Source organism: Tachyglossus aculeatus, chromosome 5 (assembly GCF_015852505.1).
Source record: "Tachyglossus aculeatus isolate mTacAcu1 chromosome 5, mTacAcu1.pri, whole genome shotgun sequence".
Classification (NCBI taxonomy): domain Eukaryota; kingdom Metazoa; phylum Chordata; class Mammalia; order Monotremata; family Tachyglossidae; genus Tachyglossus; species Tachyglossus aculeatus.
The window spans coordinates 21876162-21891398 of NC_052070.1; the positions used below are offsets into that span (position 1 = coordinate 21876162).

At 42.1% G+C, this 15237-nt stretch overlaps 1 protein-coding gene across 2 annotated transcripts in view; it reads left to right on the top strand.

Annotated features, from left to right (window-relative positions):
- PRELID3A (PRELI domain containing 3A) overlaps window positions 1–8467 on the top strand; it is a 28588-nt gene extending 20121 nt beyond the window's left edge. Inside the window, exon 6 of one of the 2 annotated variants that reach the window (XM_038746943.1) lies at window positions 6789–8467. In XM_038746943.1, the coding sequence (XP_038602871.1) occupies window positions 6789–6863 (75 nt within the window). In that variant the 3' untranslated portion in view covers window positions 6864–8467. Of the gene's footprint in view, window positions 1–2124; window positions 2186–6788 lie in introns of those variants that run through there. The other variant, XM_038746944.1, reaches the window with a different exon arrangement.
- Window positions 8468–15237: the final 6770 nt, after the last annotated feature.

Below are 15237 nucleotides of genomic sequence, written 5' to 3' on the forward strand. Positions count from 1 at the left end.
CGGGAAAGTATAATACAACAGAATTAGTAGACATGGTCCCTGCCTGTAACAAGCTTTCAGTCTGTAATAATAATAATAATGGTATTTGTTGACACTTATTATGTCCCAAGCACTGTTCTAAACACTGGGTTAGTTACAAGGTAATCAAGTTGCCCCATGTGGAGCTTACAGTCTTAATCCCCATTTAACAGATGAGGTAACTTAGACACAGAGAAGTTAAGTGACTTTCCCAAGGTCACACAGCAGACAAGTGGTGGAGCCAGGATTAGAACCCATGTACTCTGACTCCCAAACCCGTGCCGTTTCCACTAAGCCACGCTGCTTCTCTAGAGAGTTTAATCTAGAGAGACTACAGTCTGGTGAGCTTAGAGGCCAAACTGATTGCACATAACAAGCAACTGACTGTGTTTTGAAGCCCAGCTCTCATCTTTCTGCCTTAACCGCAAGTCAGGTCTCACTCAGGATTGAGAAAGATGGAGGTTAAAACCCTATTCTGGAAATTGGAGTATAGATGACTTTATTTTATTCCAAAAGTAGCTTCCGTTAGCTTTCCATCTGTGCCTCGGAACTGCCGTGTTGGAAATTGGTGCTGGGAGATAGGAGCAGAGAGCAGTCTTAAAGTCATCCATTAAGTGAGCAGCAACGACAGGCCACTTGGACGTTTTGACTCCCTGTAAGACCACTTGTGTTCTGTGTCCTTTGCAGAATAGGACCCATGAGGCTCCTGAAAGCTAGAAACTGCAGAGTACTGCTTTTGGAAAATTCAGTTCCATATAAAATCACGTCTTCTGAATCATTATCAATAGAGATTAGATTCCCAAGGCCCGAGAGAGGCAGATGGAATTTGACAATCCAAAGCTTGACGTCCCATTGTCACAGTGATTTGGTCTGTCTTTTGAGTACCTGGCTGCAGGGGAACCAGGACTGATGTGACTCAGACTCTGACAGTGGATGGTTTTCAGGAGATGTGCCTGGGAACCAGTTGCTAAACAGTGTCTGAAGGGGAAGATGCCATGTTTACCAGGAGTTGTATTATAGCAAATTCGAAAAGCCACCCTTTGCCGTTTCACCTGAATTCAGAGCATCCCTTTCCTGGGGAGATTAGGAAGCTCCAGTGATCAAGTTAACCCACAGAGGTGGGAAGGGTTGAAAGTTGGAGGAGCTAAATTAACTTTAATTTTCTCAGACATTTCTTATGGAGGGTTAGTAAAGAAAGTGTGCATCTGAATAGCTGTAATTTTCACAGGGAGACTTTTGTATTTTGCTTTTTATTTCTTAAGAAGAAATAGAAGTGTAACTGTTTTTGGATTGGGGAAGTCACTCCTCTTCTCTGCAAGGGGGTGTCCCTGATTGAACTTGTAGTCCCTTCTCTGGCACCTCAGGGGCTTTTTTTAAGAACGTGACAGTTAAGTCAGAGCAGAAATGTGTTTGTGTGTTGGTGCTTGTGTGGAGGGGGCGGTGTATGTGCTGCTCATTCCTTTTAAAGAAAGCATTGGCAAGTGCTACTACTAATAATGATGATGGCATTTGTTAAGTGCTTACTATGTGCTTGGCACAGTTCTAAGCGCTGGGGGTATACAAGATAATCAGGCTGTCCCACATGGGGCTCACAGTCTTAATCCCCACTTTCCAGATGAGGGAACTGAGGCACAGAGAAGTTATGTGACTTGTCCAAAGTCACACAGCTGACAGTTGGCAGAGCCGGGATTAGAACCCATGACCTCTGACTCCCAAGCCCGTGCTCTGTCCTCTGAGCCATGCTGGAGGGTCCTTCTTTGGGTCTTTGGACATTTGGCCTGCGGCGCAGTTGTCCTGCTTATTCCTCCTTGGCTCCATTATTGCAGGAGAAAGTCAGTTGGGAAAGTTTAGACTAGTTGGCATGGGAGAGAGACTAGTTGGCATGAGAGAGAGACTAGTTGGCATGAGAGAGTGCACTCTAATGGACACCCAAATATGTTGAAATCCTCTACAGGTAAAGCGCCGGTATTCTAATCTGTTAACTGCTCCAGCTAACTGTAGGATCATTTTCTCATGCTACATAAAGTCTTAGGTACAGGTTCACTGGCTGCAAAATGATTGAGGAATTTTCCTGTCTTGTTGTAAACTTTTTCTGTGTTACTCCAGGGGTGGGCTGCTATTGAGTGGATAATTCACAATTCTGAAAGTGCTATAAGCTAATCGGGGCCACGCCCGCAGTGAGCTCTAAGTGGCGGTAACTATAGTATTCAGTAACCTCGTGCAGCATGAATGTATGCATGGAGTGTTCTGGAGTAAAATAAATTCTTTCGCATGTTGTGCGTGTCTGTGGGATAGTCATATTATCTCCCATGCATTACAGGGTAAAATAATCGGCTTGGGTTGGTCTTTGCATCTCATCCCTTGTTTCAGGGCGGGATTTTTTTTATCTGAGGGGAAGCGTTTGAAAGATCTGGTTTCAGTGTCACGCCAAAAGGTGATTCAGCCTTTGCAAGCTACTTTTAATGTTTAATTATTTGTATAAGGCTTTTAAATTTTAATTACTGTTTGATCCCAGGGTGATAAAGAGCACTTTAATACTAGTTTTTGATAGGACTGGAGACTTGTGTGTTTGGCGGAAATTTTTTGTTGGTGACATGATCTTCTAGAATCAAGCATTTATAGATTCCTTTGGGTCATTTAACTAATACTACAGGAAAGAAGAAACTTGACTGATTCCTCATATTCTCTCTCACCAGAGCTACAAACAAGTCCACTCATTTAGCTTAATGGATGCTATTAATAGTTTCTGATTAATATTGATAGCCTCCAGTTTTCCCACATTTTCCAGTTTATGGTGCACCTAGCTTTTTATCCCAGGGCTTACAACAATGAGAAAAGCTTAGTATCAGGTTGTTTTTTTTTTTTTTAGTCCACAATATTGTTAGCCTCCAGTTTTCCCACATTTTCCAGTTTATGGTGCACCTAGCTTTTGATAGCCTCCAGTTTTCCCACATTTTCCAGTTTATGGTGCACCTAGCTTTTTATCCCAGGGCTTACAACAATGAGAAAAAGTTAGTATCAGGTTGGTTTTGTTTTTTTTAGTCCACAACTTTATAGTGGTTTTGCATCCCTGAGAACCTTCTTTATTTTAATTAATAGGTCCAGCTTGACCTTGTCATTTCCTGCCCTGAAACTTCCCACCTGTAGTAATTAATTCTGAGCCTTGCTCTCTGAGCCTGAGCTTTCCAGGTTTTTTTTGATTATGCTCAGCAAGTGAGCACTTAATCTTATAAGTCAACAAATGATGGGAGTGTGGTTTCAAGGCTTCCTCTATAATTTTTTTCATCAAACCACTTAGGCATATGGTTGTTAGAGGACTTCTCTTTGGGGCAGCCTTGTCATCAAGTTCCATCTCCTCTTTCCGGTATTCACAGATTTACTGCTATAGTAAACAAAGTAAATTTGCATGCTTGCTTGTGTATATGCCTGCCAATAATAATAATGATAGTATTAAGTGCTGTGTGCCAAATATTTTACTAAGTGCTGGGTAGATACAAGATATTCGGGTTGGACACATGACACTGTGAGTGTATTTACATGCATAATTGCCGTTTTAAGCATCCACTTGATAAATCTGTTCTCAGTCAGATTCTGTTTTCATTACTTCGCAGAAATGCCCATATTCTTTAAAGTGAGGAAAAAAGGTAGTATGTTGCCATGATCTCCCTTTTACCCAGACAGTGCTTTGCATACAGTAAGCGCTCAATAAAAGCAATTGAATGAACAGACTTTATTTTGTGATCTACCTTAGCATTGTTTCTCAGATTTAGTAATAGGGTGTCTCAGTTTATCACTGTTGAAAAATTAATAAGTACTCCCTTAACAGCTCTAACATCTTTAAGAAGTAAAAATAAAATTTAAAAAGGAGTTAATAGGCCTAGCCAGTAAAGAAGGGTCATTAGGACTCAAGAGCCAAGTGAACATCAGACTTCTTTCTCCATTATAATAATAATGGCATTTGTTAAGCACTTACTATGTGCCAAGCACTGTTCTAAGTACTGGGGGGGATACAAGGTAATCAGGTTGTCCCACATGGGGCTCACAGTCTTCATCTTCTTCTAGACTGTGAGCCCGTTGTTGGGTAGGGACTGTCTCTATATGTTGCCGACTTGTACTTCCCAAGCGCTTAGTACAGTGCTCTGCACACAGTAAGTGCTCAACAAATACGATTGAATGAATGAATGAATCCCCATTTTACAGATGAGGTAACTGAAGCACAGAGAAGTTAAGTGATTTGCCCAAAGTCACACAGCCGACAAGTGGCAGAGCCGGGATTAGAGCCCATGACCTCTAACTCCCAAGCCTGGGCTCTTTCCCCTGGGCAAACATGCTTCCTCTCTGATCTTTTCCCCCCTTCTACTCGGTTGAGTTTTGGGTGCAGAGTCTCCCTGGGATGGGCCTGAATTCTGTGCCAGGTTCAAGCCAGTGTTATGTCAGATTTATAATAATAATAATAGTAATGGCATTTATTATGTGCAAAGCACTGTTCTAAGCGCTGGGAAGGTTACAAGGTGATCAGCTTGCCCCACGGGGGACTCACAGTCTTAATTCCCGTTTTACAGATGAGGTAACTGAGGCACAGAGAAGTGAAGTGATTTGCCCAAAGTCACACATCTGACAATTGGCAGAGCTGGGATTTGAACCCATGACCTCTGACTCCAAAGCCCGTGCTCTTTCTACTGAGCCAAGACAGTCCTCAGGAAGGAATAAGGGGGAAGAGGCAGTGGCTCAAGCATTATCACATATGACATGGTGATTGTCCCTTGGACAACTCCCACGGCCCTGGGGGAAGCAGCTTGTATAGATTGGCTGCGGTTTGTCCCTCGGTCGCCAGAGCTGGAGCCAGTCCTGGGAATGGCTGGAATTGGGATAGGGCAGTTGGAGAAAGAATAGGCTTACTCAGTGGGCACAGTTGTTCCTAGATAGCCAATTCAGCTGTTTAGACAGCTGTATTGATTTGATCTTGTAGCTGTCTTTATGCCTTTCAGTCCTTTTCAGTCTAGGATCACTACATTTAATGGACTTTTCCATTTTTTAGCCTGCCCCGCAGTCAGGGTTGAGGCCTCTCTGGATCCTTTTACCTTTTTCCTTTATTTGATTTGCTCAAGCGTTTGTCTAACACTCCTGATCCAGAAGACCATTGCAGGCCATTCCTAAAATGATTAAGATGGTATAGGTACTCCGATTTTCCTTTTGCTTTTTGACCCTTCTTTGGATCTGAAATTTTCTTTGGGTTCAAAAGTGTTGGAAACTAAAGAAAAAAAATCCATTTATTAGTATTCCGATTTTTGCAAGCTGGAGAAGCTTATGCTTGAGACGTGATTCACTAAGGCATGGAGTGGAAATAGGTATTTCCATTAAATATTTACTCATGCTAAGGTTTTCTTTTTATTTAACTGTAACATAGCAAACATCCAACCCAAAGTGAATCTAACATTTCATTATTTCCAAATTATACTTATTATAAAGCTCTAAAAGCTCCATGCCTGGTAGAGCACTCCTAATGTCCTCCTGTTGAAGAAATGCCCCAAGGCACATTTTTGCTAATAATAATGCAAGTGGTCATTGATTATTCTGGGGGCAAGGGTGGTTTATGCTTAGCCTTAGTTCTCTTGAAGTGTCTGGCAATGTAGTGCTGCTTGCATCCTTTTCCTGCACCATTTGAGGTTTTTCATTTTTTTCTTCTGGGTAGCCCTTTATAACATCTTAAAAACATATCTCCTAGGATCCTGAGCTTGAGGCATCAGAGTTAAGAAGGGGGTCATAATGATACTGGTTAAGTACTTGCTGTGAGCCCAAGCACTGGGATAGATACAAGACAATCAGATCAGCCACAGTCTGGATCGTGGTTAGGAAAGTTGGGAGGACTGTATTTTATGGAAAATTTTGGTAACTTGGGATTCCAAGATTCAAAACCATGGTGTTGGGATAAAGATATTAAAAACAGTGATAGAAAAAGTAATTTATCTTGCTGTTATAAGATCCAGTGATGCTCAGTTTAAGTTCTTTATACTCGAAGGAATTTCTTAGCAAATAAAGAGAATTCATCACCTACATCGTAGAACATTTGATAAAGGCACTTTTTGTGTTGTGGCTATTTCTTCTTTATTTACCCCAATGTATAAATGAGTTTTAGGAAAGTAGATACAGCTGAAGTTAAGGAATTTTCAACTACATTAATATTATCATTCAGCAATATTGGAATTCTGGGGGTTCTGGATTGTCAAGCCTTAAAAAGTCCTTGCAGGAATAATAGTTGCCAGTTTTTATTTTGAGAGTAGGGGTGAAAAGGGAGTAGGAGGGAACAGGTGGGATAATGTTTGGGAATGGCAGGTAGATGGCTTTGAAGAGCTAATGGATCCTAAACCCTACTTGGAGTCTCATCAGCCCTGACTTCATTGGTTCACAGGAAAGAAACATTTGAGGGAAAAGGCTCCCATCCCCTCTCTGGTAGTATTGGACATGAAAAATTTAGAGACAGAGTGAAAACCAGAACATCTAAATGCAACTTGATAAAATCCCTCGAAGTGATTGCTAAACCCTTTTACTTTAAGAATAGTGTAAGTTATCCAGAATAAGTTGGAGGAGGACGGATTCTTGCAGGGAAGGGCTTCCGATTGCCTACGGGCTTAATACTTGAGCAGAAGTTGAGCTAGAATGGAGTCTGATGGAGGAAATCTGATGGAGGAAATACTGAGTTTTGCCATTTGCACAAACTTAGGAACTTCACCCACTGGAAAGTGGTTTAATGCCGTTGTTTTCACTGACAGGGTCATGATGCCCTGGAATGGGTGATCGGCAGACTTAACGCAGAGCTTGAGGAGCTAGCAGCAGCACCAACTTGAGACCATGAGATATAACGGCGGCAGCAGCAGCAGCAGCTCTGGAGTGTCATGGCCAGGAAACTTGGAGCAGCTATGAAGAGACAGTGTTTACTGGAATTCATGTTCACCACCCAGTCCATTTTGGTGGGAAACTCTAGTTTTACATTTTGTGTGTCACATCATCAGCTACTAACACAGGCGTAGATCTGTGGAAAAAAAGAGTTAGGAAATGTAAACTTGCAATAAGACTTGTTGGCCCAGATGGGAGAGTGAATAGATCTCATGGTGATGCTTTTTCCAAGGGATTCCAGTTGTGCAGAGTTGGTAAGAGGGAGAGGTTTGCTTTTCAAGAAAAGTTTTCCAGCATTCCAGGTAGGTGAACTCACCTTTTTGACCATTTTTAGAAGGGCAGAATGGGCAGTAGCTAAGAGTAAAGGGATGGCTTCCTCACATTGTATCTCAAATGTTTAGATTGTGGGTTGAGATCTTCAGGCTTACCAGAATCAGGGCTAGATGTTTCCCTTAAATGCAGCTGACATAGAAGATCTAGAATCTTACGTTCTCTGGTTGGATAGAAGGAATATTGACGAAACCCCTGAATGCTGAAAGAGAACGCTCTTTAGTGTGGGACACTTGGGGCCCACAGGTGCCCTGGTAGGAAAAGCCTGCTTCCCTACTACCCTGCTTGCCAGAACTAAATCTCCTCCCAAAAATGTAGCCTCCACATCACCTAGTGGATTTCATTTCCCCATGTGGACAGCAGAATGTTAATTGTTTTTAGGAGATTAAAGGACTTGTATGTAAATAGTAACTACCGTGACTCATCCCTGTGTGATTCAGAGATTGGAATGCTATGTATTTTCCTCATTTATAGCAAATGACACTTAGAAGCTTAGGTGTTTTTGAAGGATATGCTAACATCTCAGGGAAAAATATGGTACTAATATGTTCTAGGCTTGAAGTCTGTACTTATGTTTTAAAAATAACCACAAGAAGACTAGCTTCAAGATAGGATCATGGGTGTGAGAACTTCATACACGTGTGATTATATTTCTCTGTTAACTGTGGCAGTTGAGAGCAGGACACTTGATGAATTAAGCTTTTAAGTGACTTCTTTATGCTAATAACTAGTGGTGGAAGATGACATCTGTTCTTTGTGCTAATAACTAGTGGTGGAAAAGAGGTTGAATTGAATCTATGCAGATGGGTCAAAGGGTCTTTTTAGCGGGGTTAGAGGATGTTGACGTCTAAATGTGTGTTTACGATATTTAACAGTTTAAGTTGTGTTTTATTAGGAAAATGAGTGTCTTTTGAAGTCTGGGGAAAGAGAATGCCAGTCCCATCTGTACCGCAGGGCATACCCACAATCCAGAAGAGCAGATTGTTCTAGAAAACAAGAAGTCTGAACTTCTGGCATTTTGGGGGGCTTGTGTAGTCTCATATACAGAGTAGGGGACTACAGTCCATTTTCTTCACAAACCTGCCAGGTACTGTTCATATATGTGTCCCCATCTCAAAGCGAGATGGCAGATTTCCTTACGTGTAAATCATAGGTGGGAAGTGAAGATTAATGACTGTAAATGGAGAAGCAGTGTGGCCTAGAGGAAAGAGCGTGGGCCTGGGTATCAGAGGACCTGGGTTCTAATACCAGCTCCTCCACTTGTCTGCTATGACCTTGGGCAAGTCACTTGACTTTTCTGGGCCTCAATTTCCTCATCTATAAAATGGGGATTAAGGCTGTTAGCCCCATGTAGGACAGGGATTGTGTCCAACCCGATTATGTTGTATCTGCCCCGGCACCTAGGAAGTGCTTTAACAATCACAATTGTTATTGTTCTTATTGTAAAGAACCAAATGCCCTTTAGTGAAAATTATGCCGTCTGATCACCAAAATGTTCAGTACCAAGGTTCAGTGTTTGGAAATGAAAGGATATGTAGTGAAACGATGCAGGTGAAAGTGGTTCTTCTGAATTGATCAGTAAGTAAAAGGAAATAATGGTTATGGGTTTTCCTTACCTATTTAACCTTTGCTTCCCTGCCCAGATCACTATATACTGTTCTCTCAGAACACATCTAGAGGACTCATAGCTAGGAGGCTCTTAAGATGGTCAGAGAGGGTTTCTAGGTGCCTGGCTCTAAATGCTATTTATTCTCTTCCCAAGGAACATTCTAGCTGAGAATAGTTTCCCCTCAGTGGCACATTTTGATGGAGTTCCTGAAAAGATGTAACAATCATTGATGCAAATCATGGACACGCAGAGTCAGAAACCTCCTTGAAATACAGATGGCTTCATTACTGGATTATGGGGGAAGGATGTTTTATAGGAATTCAGCAGGGCCTTGGAAATGAAATGGTGGAGGCAGGGTAGAGGGATTGTTGATCTAGATTGTTGGAAATGTAAATTCAGTGTGGCTTCCAAATGGTGATTCTGTTGCTCTAATTCTATTGCTGGATTGACCTTTTTCACCCCAGTGCCACTGCACTGAATTGAAAATTGATTTACTGGGGAAGAATGTGTTGTCATTTTACTGTTTTTTTAAAGTTTAAAATTTAATTTAAAACCCATTTGATTAAGTAAAATTAAAAGAGTACAAATTTAATGAATGCTTCTGTAATTTGGCTTAAACTTTGTCATCATTTTCAAATTGTCTTGGTCTATATTTATTGATATGTCACAGCACATAACTAACTGCCTGTGGTAGTTGCACTTTGTTTTCTCAATAGCCGTCCCTGGGATGGATTGGATTGTGGTGGGAATGCAGGTCAAATTGGGAATAGGTGATTTATAAGGGAAATGTTGCTCATCTGAAGAAACCAGAGCTATCTGAAGAATGAAACTTTGCTGCCCTTTTTGATGCTGTATCACAAAATGATCTTCAAACACAAGCAGTTTTGTGCACATCCCTAAGTTTCATGCATTTGCTAAAGACTTATTCATTCATTCAATTATATTTATTGAATGCTTACTGTGTGCAGAGCACTGTACTAAGCGCTTGGGAAGTACAAGTTAGCAACATATAGAGACGGTCCCTACCCAACAACGGACTCACAGTCTAGACTTATGTAATTGAGGGTCAAAATATAGATTAGTTGATTTGGGGATGGCATCCCAGACTCATCTATTACATTTACGTAACCAGTTTTATCAGTAACAGCAACATTTACTGGTTGGGCTTCAGTGTGTATAGGACCCTGCACTAGGTCCTGAGGGAATATATGAGAGAAAGCGTGACCCTTGTTCTTGAGTTTGTGAACTAAAAGAGGATACTAGACACAAATGGGCAAATAATACTTAAAAGAATGGTCCTCATTCACAACTTCATTGCCTTTACATATTTTGCTGTCTCAGAACCTTTTTGCTCCATTTTCAAACTTTGTCTAAATAATTTTAAGGGGGCAAGACTTTCATTTTGGTAAAAACTACTTGGGTTTAGATTGCTTCTGTTACAATACACAGATATCTTCAACGTTTTTTTAAGTTGAGAATGCAGGAATCAGGAATGTTATCACTCCATCAGAGACAGTATGTTTAATTTTCATTCTGACTAGAAAATATTTGGAAATTGATTGCCATTGTTTTGCTCTCTTGCTTATCTTCAACCCAATTCAACTCTGATTTCTCATATAAATCACTCACTGTATTATTAAATGTGTTCATAGACCTCTCCAAAATAATCCAGTCATCATATGTTGTTGCAATTTCTATTGCACAGTATTCCATTAACTGCCTCAAATATGGTCTGAAAAGTAATCAATAATTTGCCCCAAATTGACCAATTCCACTTTTTAACCAAACCAACCTGCATTACTTTGTAACCAAACCCACATGTTGTGATTGATTTGAAACTTTGCGAGTGAATGTTTCAACTATCTCGTTGGAAATTTTGAATCAAGTATGACCCATCCAACTTTTTCCAGTTATGTTGCGATTCTAGATGCCCCATAGCAACTGTGATTTCTCCGTCCGTTCTGATAGTGTTCAAGATTGTTTCCACTCAACGCTACTTGCAGTTTTGTCCAGGATCGTTGGTAAAATACAAGTTAGTTTAAAACCCCTGACTTTTTGAATTTGGAATTTATGGTAATTTGGGACTATACTGTTCATGAGGTTTTTTTGTATATTCTGTTGGAACTGTTGTATATTTTGTATATTCAGTTGGTATACAAATATACTCACCAGCCAGCCAGATGGGTTCCCCTTGCACCTTTAGGGCTGGACAAGAGCAAAGGGAATATTGGGCTGGAGACTCTGCAGGGCTACAAAGGGCCCCTCATGGGAACCTCCAGATAAGCATAGTCTGGGGCTCCCCATATCTACGTTTCCCTCCCTCCTGATTTGGTGAGGAAGCTTCTCTGAAGGGCTGTGAGCCCACTGTTGGGTAGGGTCTGTCTCTATATGTTGCCAACTTGTACTTCCCAAGCGCTTAGTACAGTGCTCTGCACACAGTAAGCGCTCAATAAATAAAATTGATGATGATGAAGGGCTCACACCCAGAGCTGGGGACCCCTGGAACGGAGGATGACAGATGGAAGTAGAGACTCTGGCCCTGAACACCTTTTTAAAAGAGGTCGTGCTTTCTATCTTGGGTCTGGTCCATATCTTGTCTTATGCTGTCTAGTCGTTTCCAACCCACAGTGACACCACGGACACATCTCTCCCAGCCCGCCCCGCTCTCCATCTGCAATTGTTCTGGTAGTGTATCCAGAGAGTTTTCTTGGTAAAAATACGGACGTGGTTTACCATTGCCTCTTTCTGCGCAGTGAACCTGAGTCTCCGCCCTCGACTCTCTCCCGTGCTGCTGCTGCCCAGCACGGGTGAGTTTTGACTTGTAGCAGATTTTCTTCCTCTGGCTAGCCATTGCCCAAGCTAGGAATGGAAAATGGAATGGGCAGGCTTCTGCTTGACCCTCCCGTAGCTCAGACTGGTAGAGTACTGGCAACTCTCCAGGTGCGACCCTAAGATGTGAGTGGGGAGTCTGGTCCTAGGACATTAATAATTGTGGTATTTGTTAGGTGCTTACTTTGTGCCAGGCACTGTACTAAGCAGCCTGGCCTAAGGGCAAGAGCACGTGCTTGGGAGTCAGAGATCACTGGGTCTAATCCTGGCTCCACCACTTGTCTGCTGTGTGACCTTGGGCAAGTCACTTAACTTCTCTGTGCCTCAGTTACCTCATCTGTAAAATGGGGATTGAGACTCTGAGGACAGAGACTGTGTCCAACCTCATTATCTTGTATTTACCCCAGCACTTAGAACAGTACTTGGCACATAGTAAGCGCTTAACAAATACCATAATAATATTATTATTGTGCGTTTGGGTTGGATACAGTCCCAACCTGATTTGCAGTGTCTAAGCAAATCAGGTTGGATGCAGTCCCTGTCCCAGGTGAGACTCACAGTCTCAATTTCCATTGTACAAGTGAGGTGACTGAGGCACAGAGAAGTGAAGTAACTTGCTCAAGGTCACACAGCAAACAAAGTGGCGGAGCTGAGATTAGAACCCCTGACTTTCTGACTTCTGTGCTCTATCCACTACACCGTGCTGCTTCTCATGGAACAGGACTCACTTGGAACCGGACTTCCCCTTTAGTAGGAATAAAAAGTATTTATTAAGTGATTATTGTGTGCTGAGCACTGGAGTAAGTCCTGGGAGAAAATACGCAGGTGAGAATTAAACATGGTCCTTGTCCCTCATGGGACTTTTAATTGGAAATCATCAGGTTCTCTGTATTGACTCCATTTTCCAGATTTTCTGATAGATGTGAACTTGATCCTAATACTGTATGGAAACTTTCAGTCATTTTTTGGTTGTTGTGCCAATGTATTATCATTTAAGCTCTTTCTGAATGATTGGATTTGTTATCATTTCAGGAATCAAACTGTTTCACTTGAAAAATTGGCAATTTCCAAAAGAGCAGAATTTTTGCCATTCATATTAGCTGATTAATTGGTCATGGTTAATAAATGTAAACGTCATAGAAATCTAATTTAAGTTGCTGCTCCACATTTTATGGCTCATCGGTTTTTCAATAAACGAGTTATTCTAAATGATTGGCGCACTTGTGATTAGATTATTTAGGTTGAGACATCATCTAAAGATTTCTTCTATTTTCCATCAGCCAACAACACACTTTTGGTGAGTATTTTTTTCAGTGTCTCATGGATGTTGGCATTAACGGTTCTAAGATTGTCAAAATTTTTCACTTCAATGAAACTATTCCAACGAATATTCTCAGATAGAAAATATTCCTTCTCAAAAGTCAGCAATCTGCATTCTTCCTGTGATTTTGCCACACACACTTCATTGATTCTGTTTTTTAACCCTTTCCATCCTATATTCATCCAATCGTAATTATTGAGCGCTTACTGTGTGCAGAGCACTGTACTAAGTGCTTGGGAAGTATAAATCAGCAACATATAGAGACAATAATAATAATAATGTTGGTATTTGTTAAGCGCTTACTATGTGCAAGGCACTGTTCGAAGCGCTGGGGTAGATACAAGGTAATCAGGTTGTCCCACGTGGGACTCGCAGTCTTCATCCCCATTTTACAGATGAGGGAACTGAGGCCCAGAGAAGTTGTGACTTGCCCAAAGTCGCACAGCTGACAAGTGGCAGAGCCGGGATTTGAACCCACGACCTCTGACTCCAAAGCCCGTGCTCTTTCCACTGAGCCACGCTGCTTCCCCAATAGCTATATCCACATCATTACAATAGAGTAATAAATATGTACAAATATACACAAGTGCTGCGGGGAGGTAAAGTAGGTAGGAAGGCAGGCATTATTATTCCCATTTTGCAGATGAGGAAACTGAGACACAGAGAAGTTAAGTGACTTGGCCAAGGTCACAGAGCAGGCTACTGTCAGAGCTTGGACTCAAAACCAGGTCCACTGCGCTCATCTACCCCGCCACGCTGCCTTCCCTAAGGTAAGGGGGTGTGGGAGGGGTGCATTTGGGAGGTATGTCAGAGAGAAAATAGTTAAGATGAAATCATGAGACCCAGCTCCATGGGAGCAAGGAAGGAGCCATCACCATCATGTACATATGTATATATGTTTGTACATATTTATTACTCTATTTATTTTACTTGTACATATCTATTTATTTTGTTAGTATGTTTGGTTTTGTTCTCTGTCTCCCCCTTTTAGACTGTGAGCCCACTGTTGGGTAGGGACTGTCTCTAGGTGTTGCCAATTTGTACTTCCCAAGCGCTTAGTACAGTGCTCTGCACATAGTAAGCACTCAATAAATACGCTTGATGATGATGATGATGATGAATGGTGCCAGCCACAACCCTTGGAGCCAGGAAGTGACTAAAGCAGAGCCAAAATGTCAGCTCTGCTTTCTCTGACATCTGTGGGTCCCCCTCGCCCTCACAGGGCCTCGGCACTGGGCCAGAGGCTTTTCTCCACCCGTGTCCGGTGCGGGGAGAGCTTGAGGTAAAATTCTCACACAGTCTGCCCTGACAGCCTGTTGGATGCACTGTGAGAGGAGGCAGGGGGATTGGGTCTGGGCCATTGCTCCAATGGCTGGGTAAACCCTGTAGGACCTGCCTTTCCAGCCACCCTCTTTCTTCCAAAAGCGTTGCCTCCGTCCTTGGCCATCGCTGCCCGGGCAGCCACAGCCCCAACTCAGCTGGGCCTTTCGAGGGCTGATACCAGAGCCACTGCTGCATAGCTGCTGTGGCAATGCCTACATAGATTGTCAGTAGAGAGAGGGTAAGTACCTATTTCTCTTTTTCTTTCGCCCTTGTCTTCCCCTCTTCCTCAAAGCTTCAGCCTGTCTACTTTCATGGTCAAACTGAAAAACTGATTGCCTGCCGGTGGAGGCATAGGTTGAGAGCCCTGCATCCTTTTTGGTGGAATCCAGGTAATTGGGCTTCAGGATCTTCAGAAGTTTCAGAAACAAAGCCGCCCAGTATTTATTAACCATGTAGACTGAGGAGAGCTCAATGTTATTGCTTTGTATCCATTGACAGTTTCATTTGTGCTACAGCTGTGCTCATCTCAAATACTTGTCAGGCAACTAATATCTGCCTAGTGTTTTTTTTACTGTCTAATTTTATCCATGGAAGATCATTTCAGATGAATGGAAATTCTGTCAGATAAAGCACGGGTTAGAAGTACCGAGATATAAATGTTCTCATGCCAGAGGAGGCGTGGACAGATGTAGGCAGGGATTGTCACTGTTTATTGTTGTATTTTAACTTTCCCAAGTGCTTAATACAGTGCTCTGCCCACTGCTGGGTAGGGACTGTCTCTATGTGTTGCCAACTTGTACTTCCCAAGCGCTTAGTACAGTGCTCTGCACACAGTAAGCGCTCAATAAATACGATTGATGATGATGATGATGCTCTGCCCACTGTTGGGTAGGGACTGTCTCTATGTGTTGCC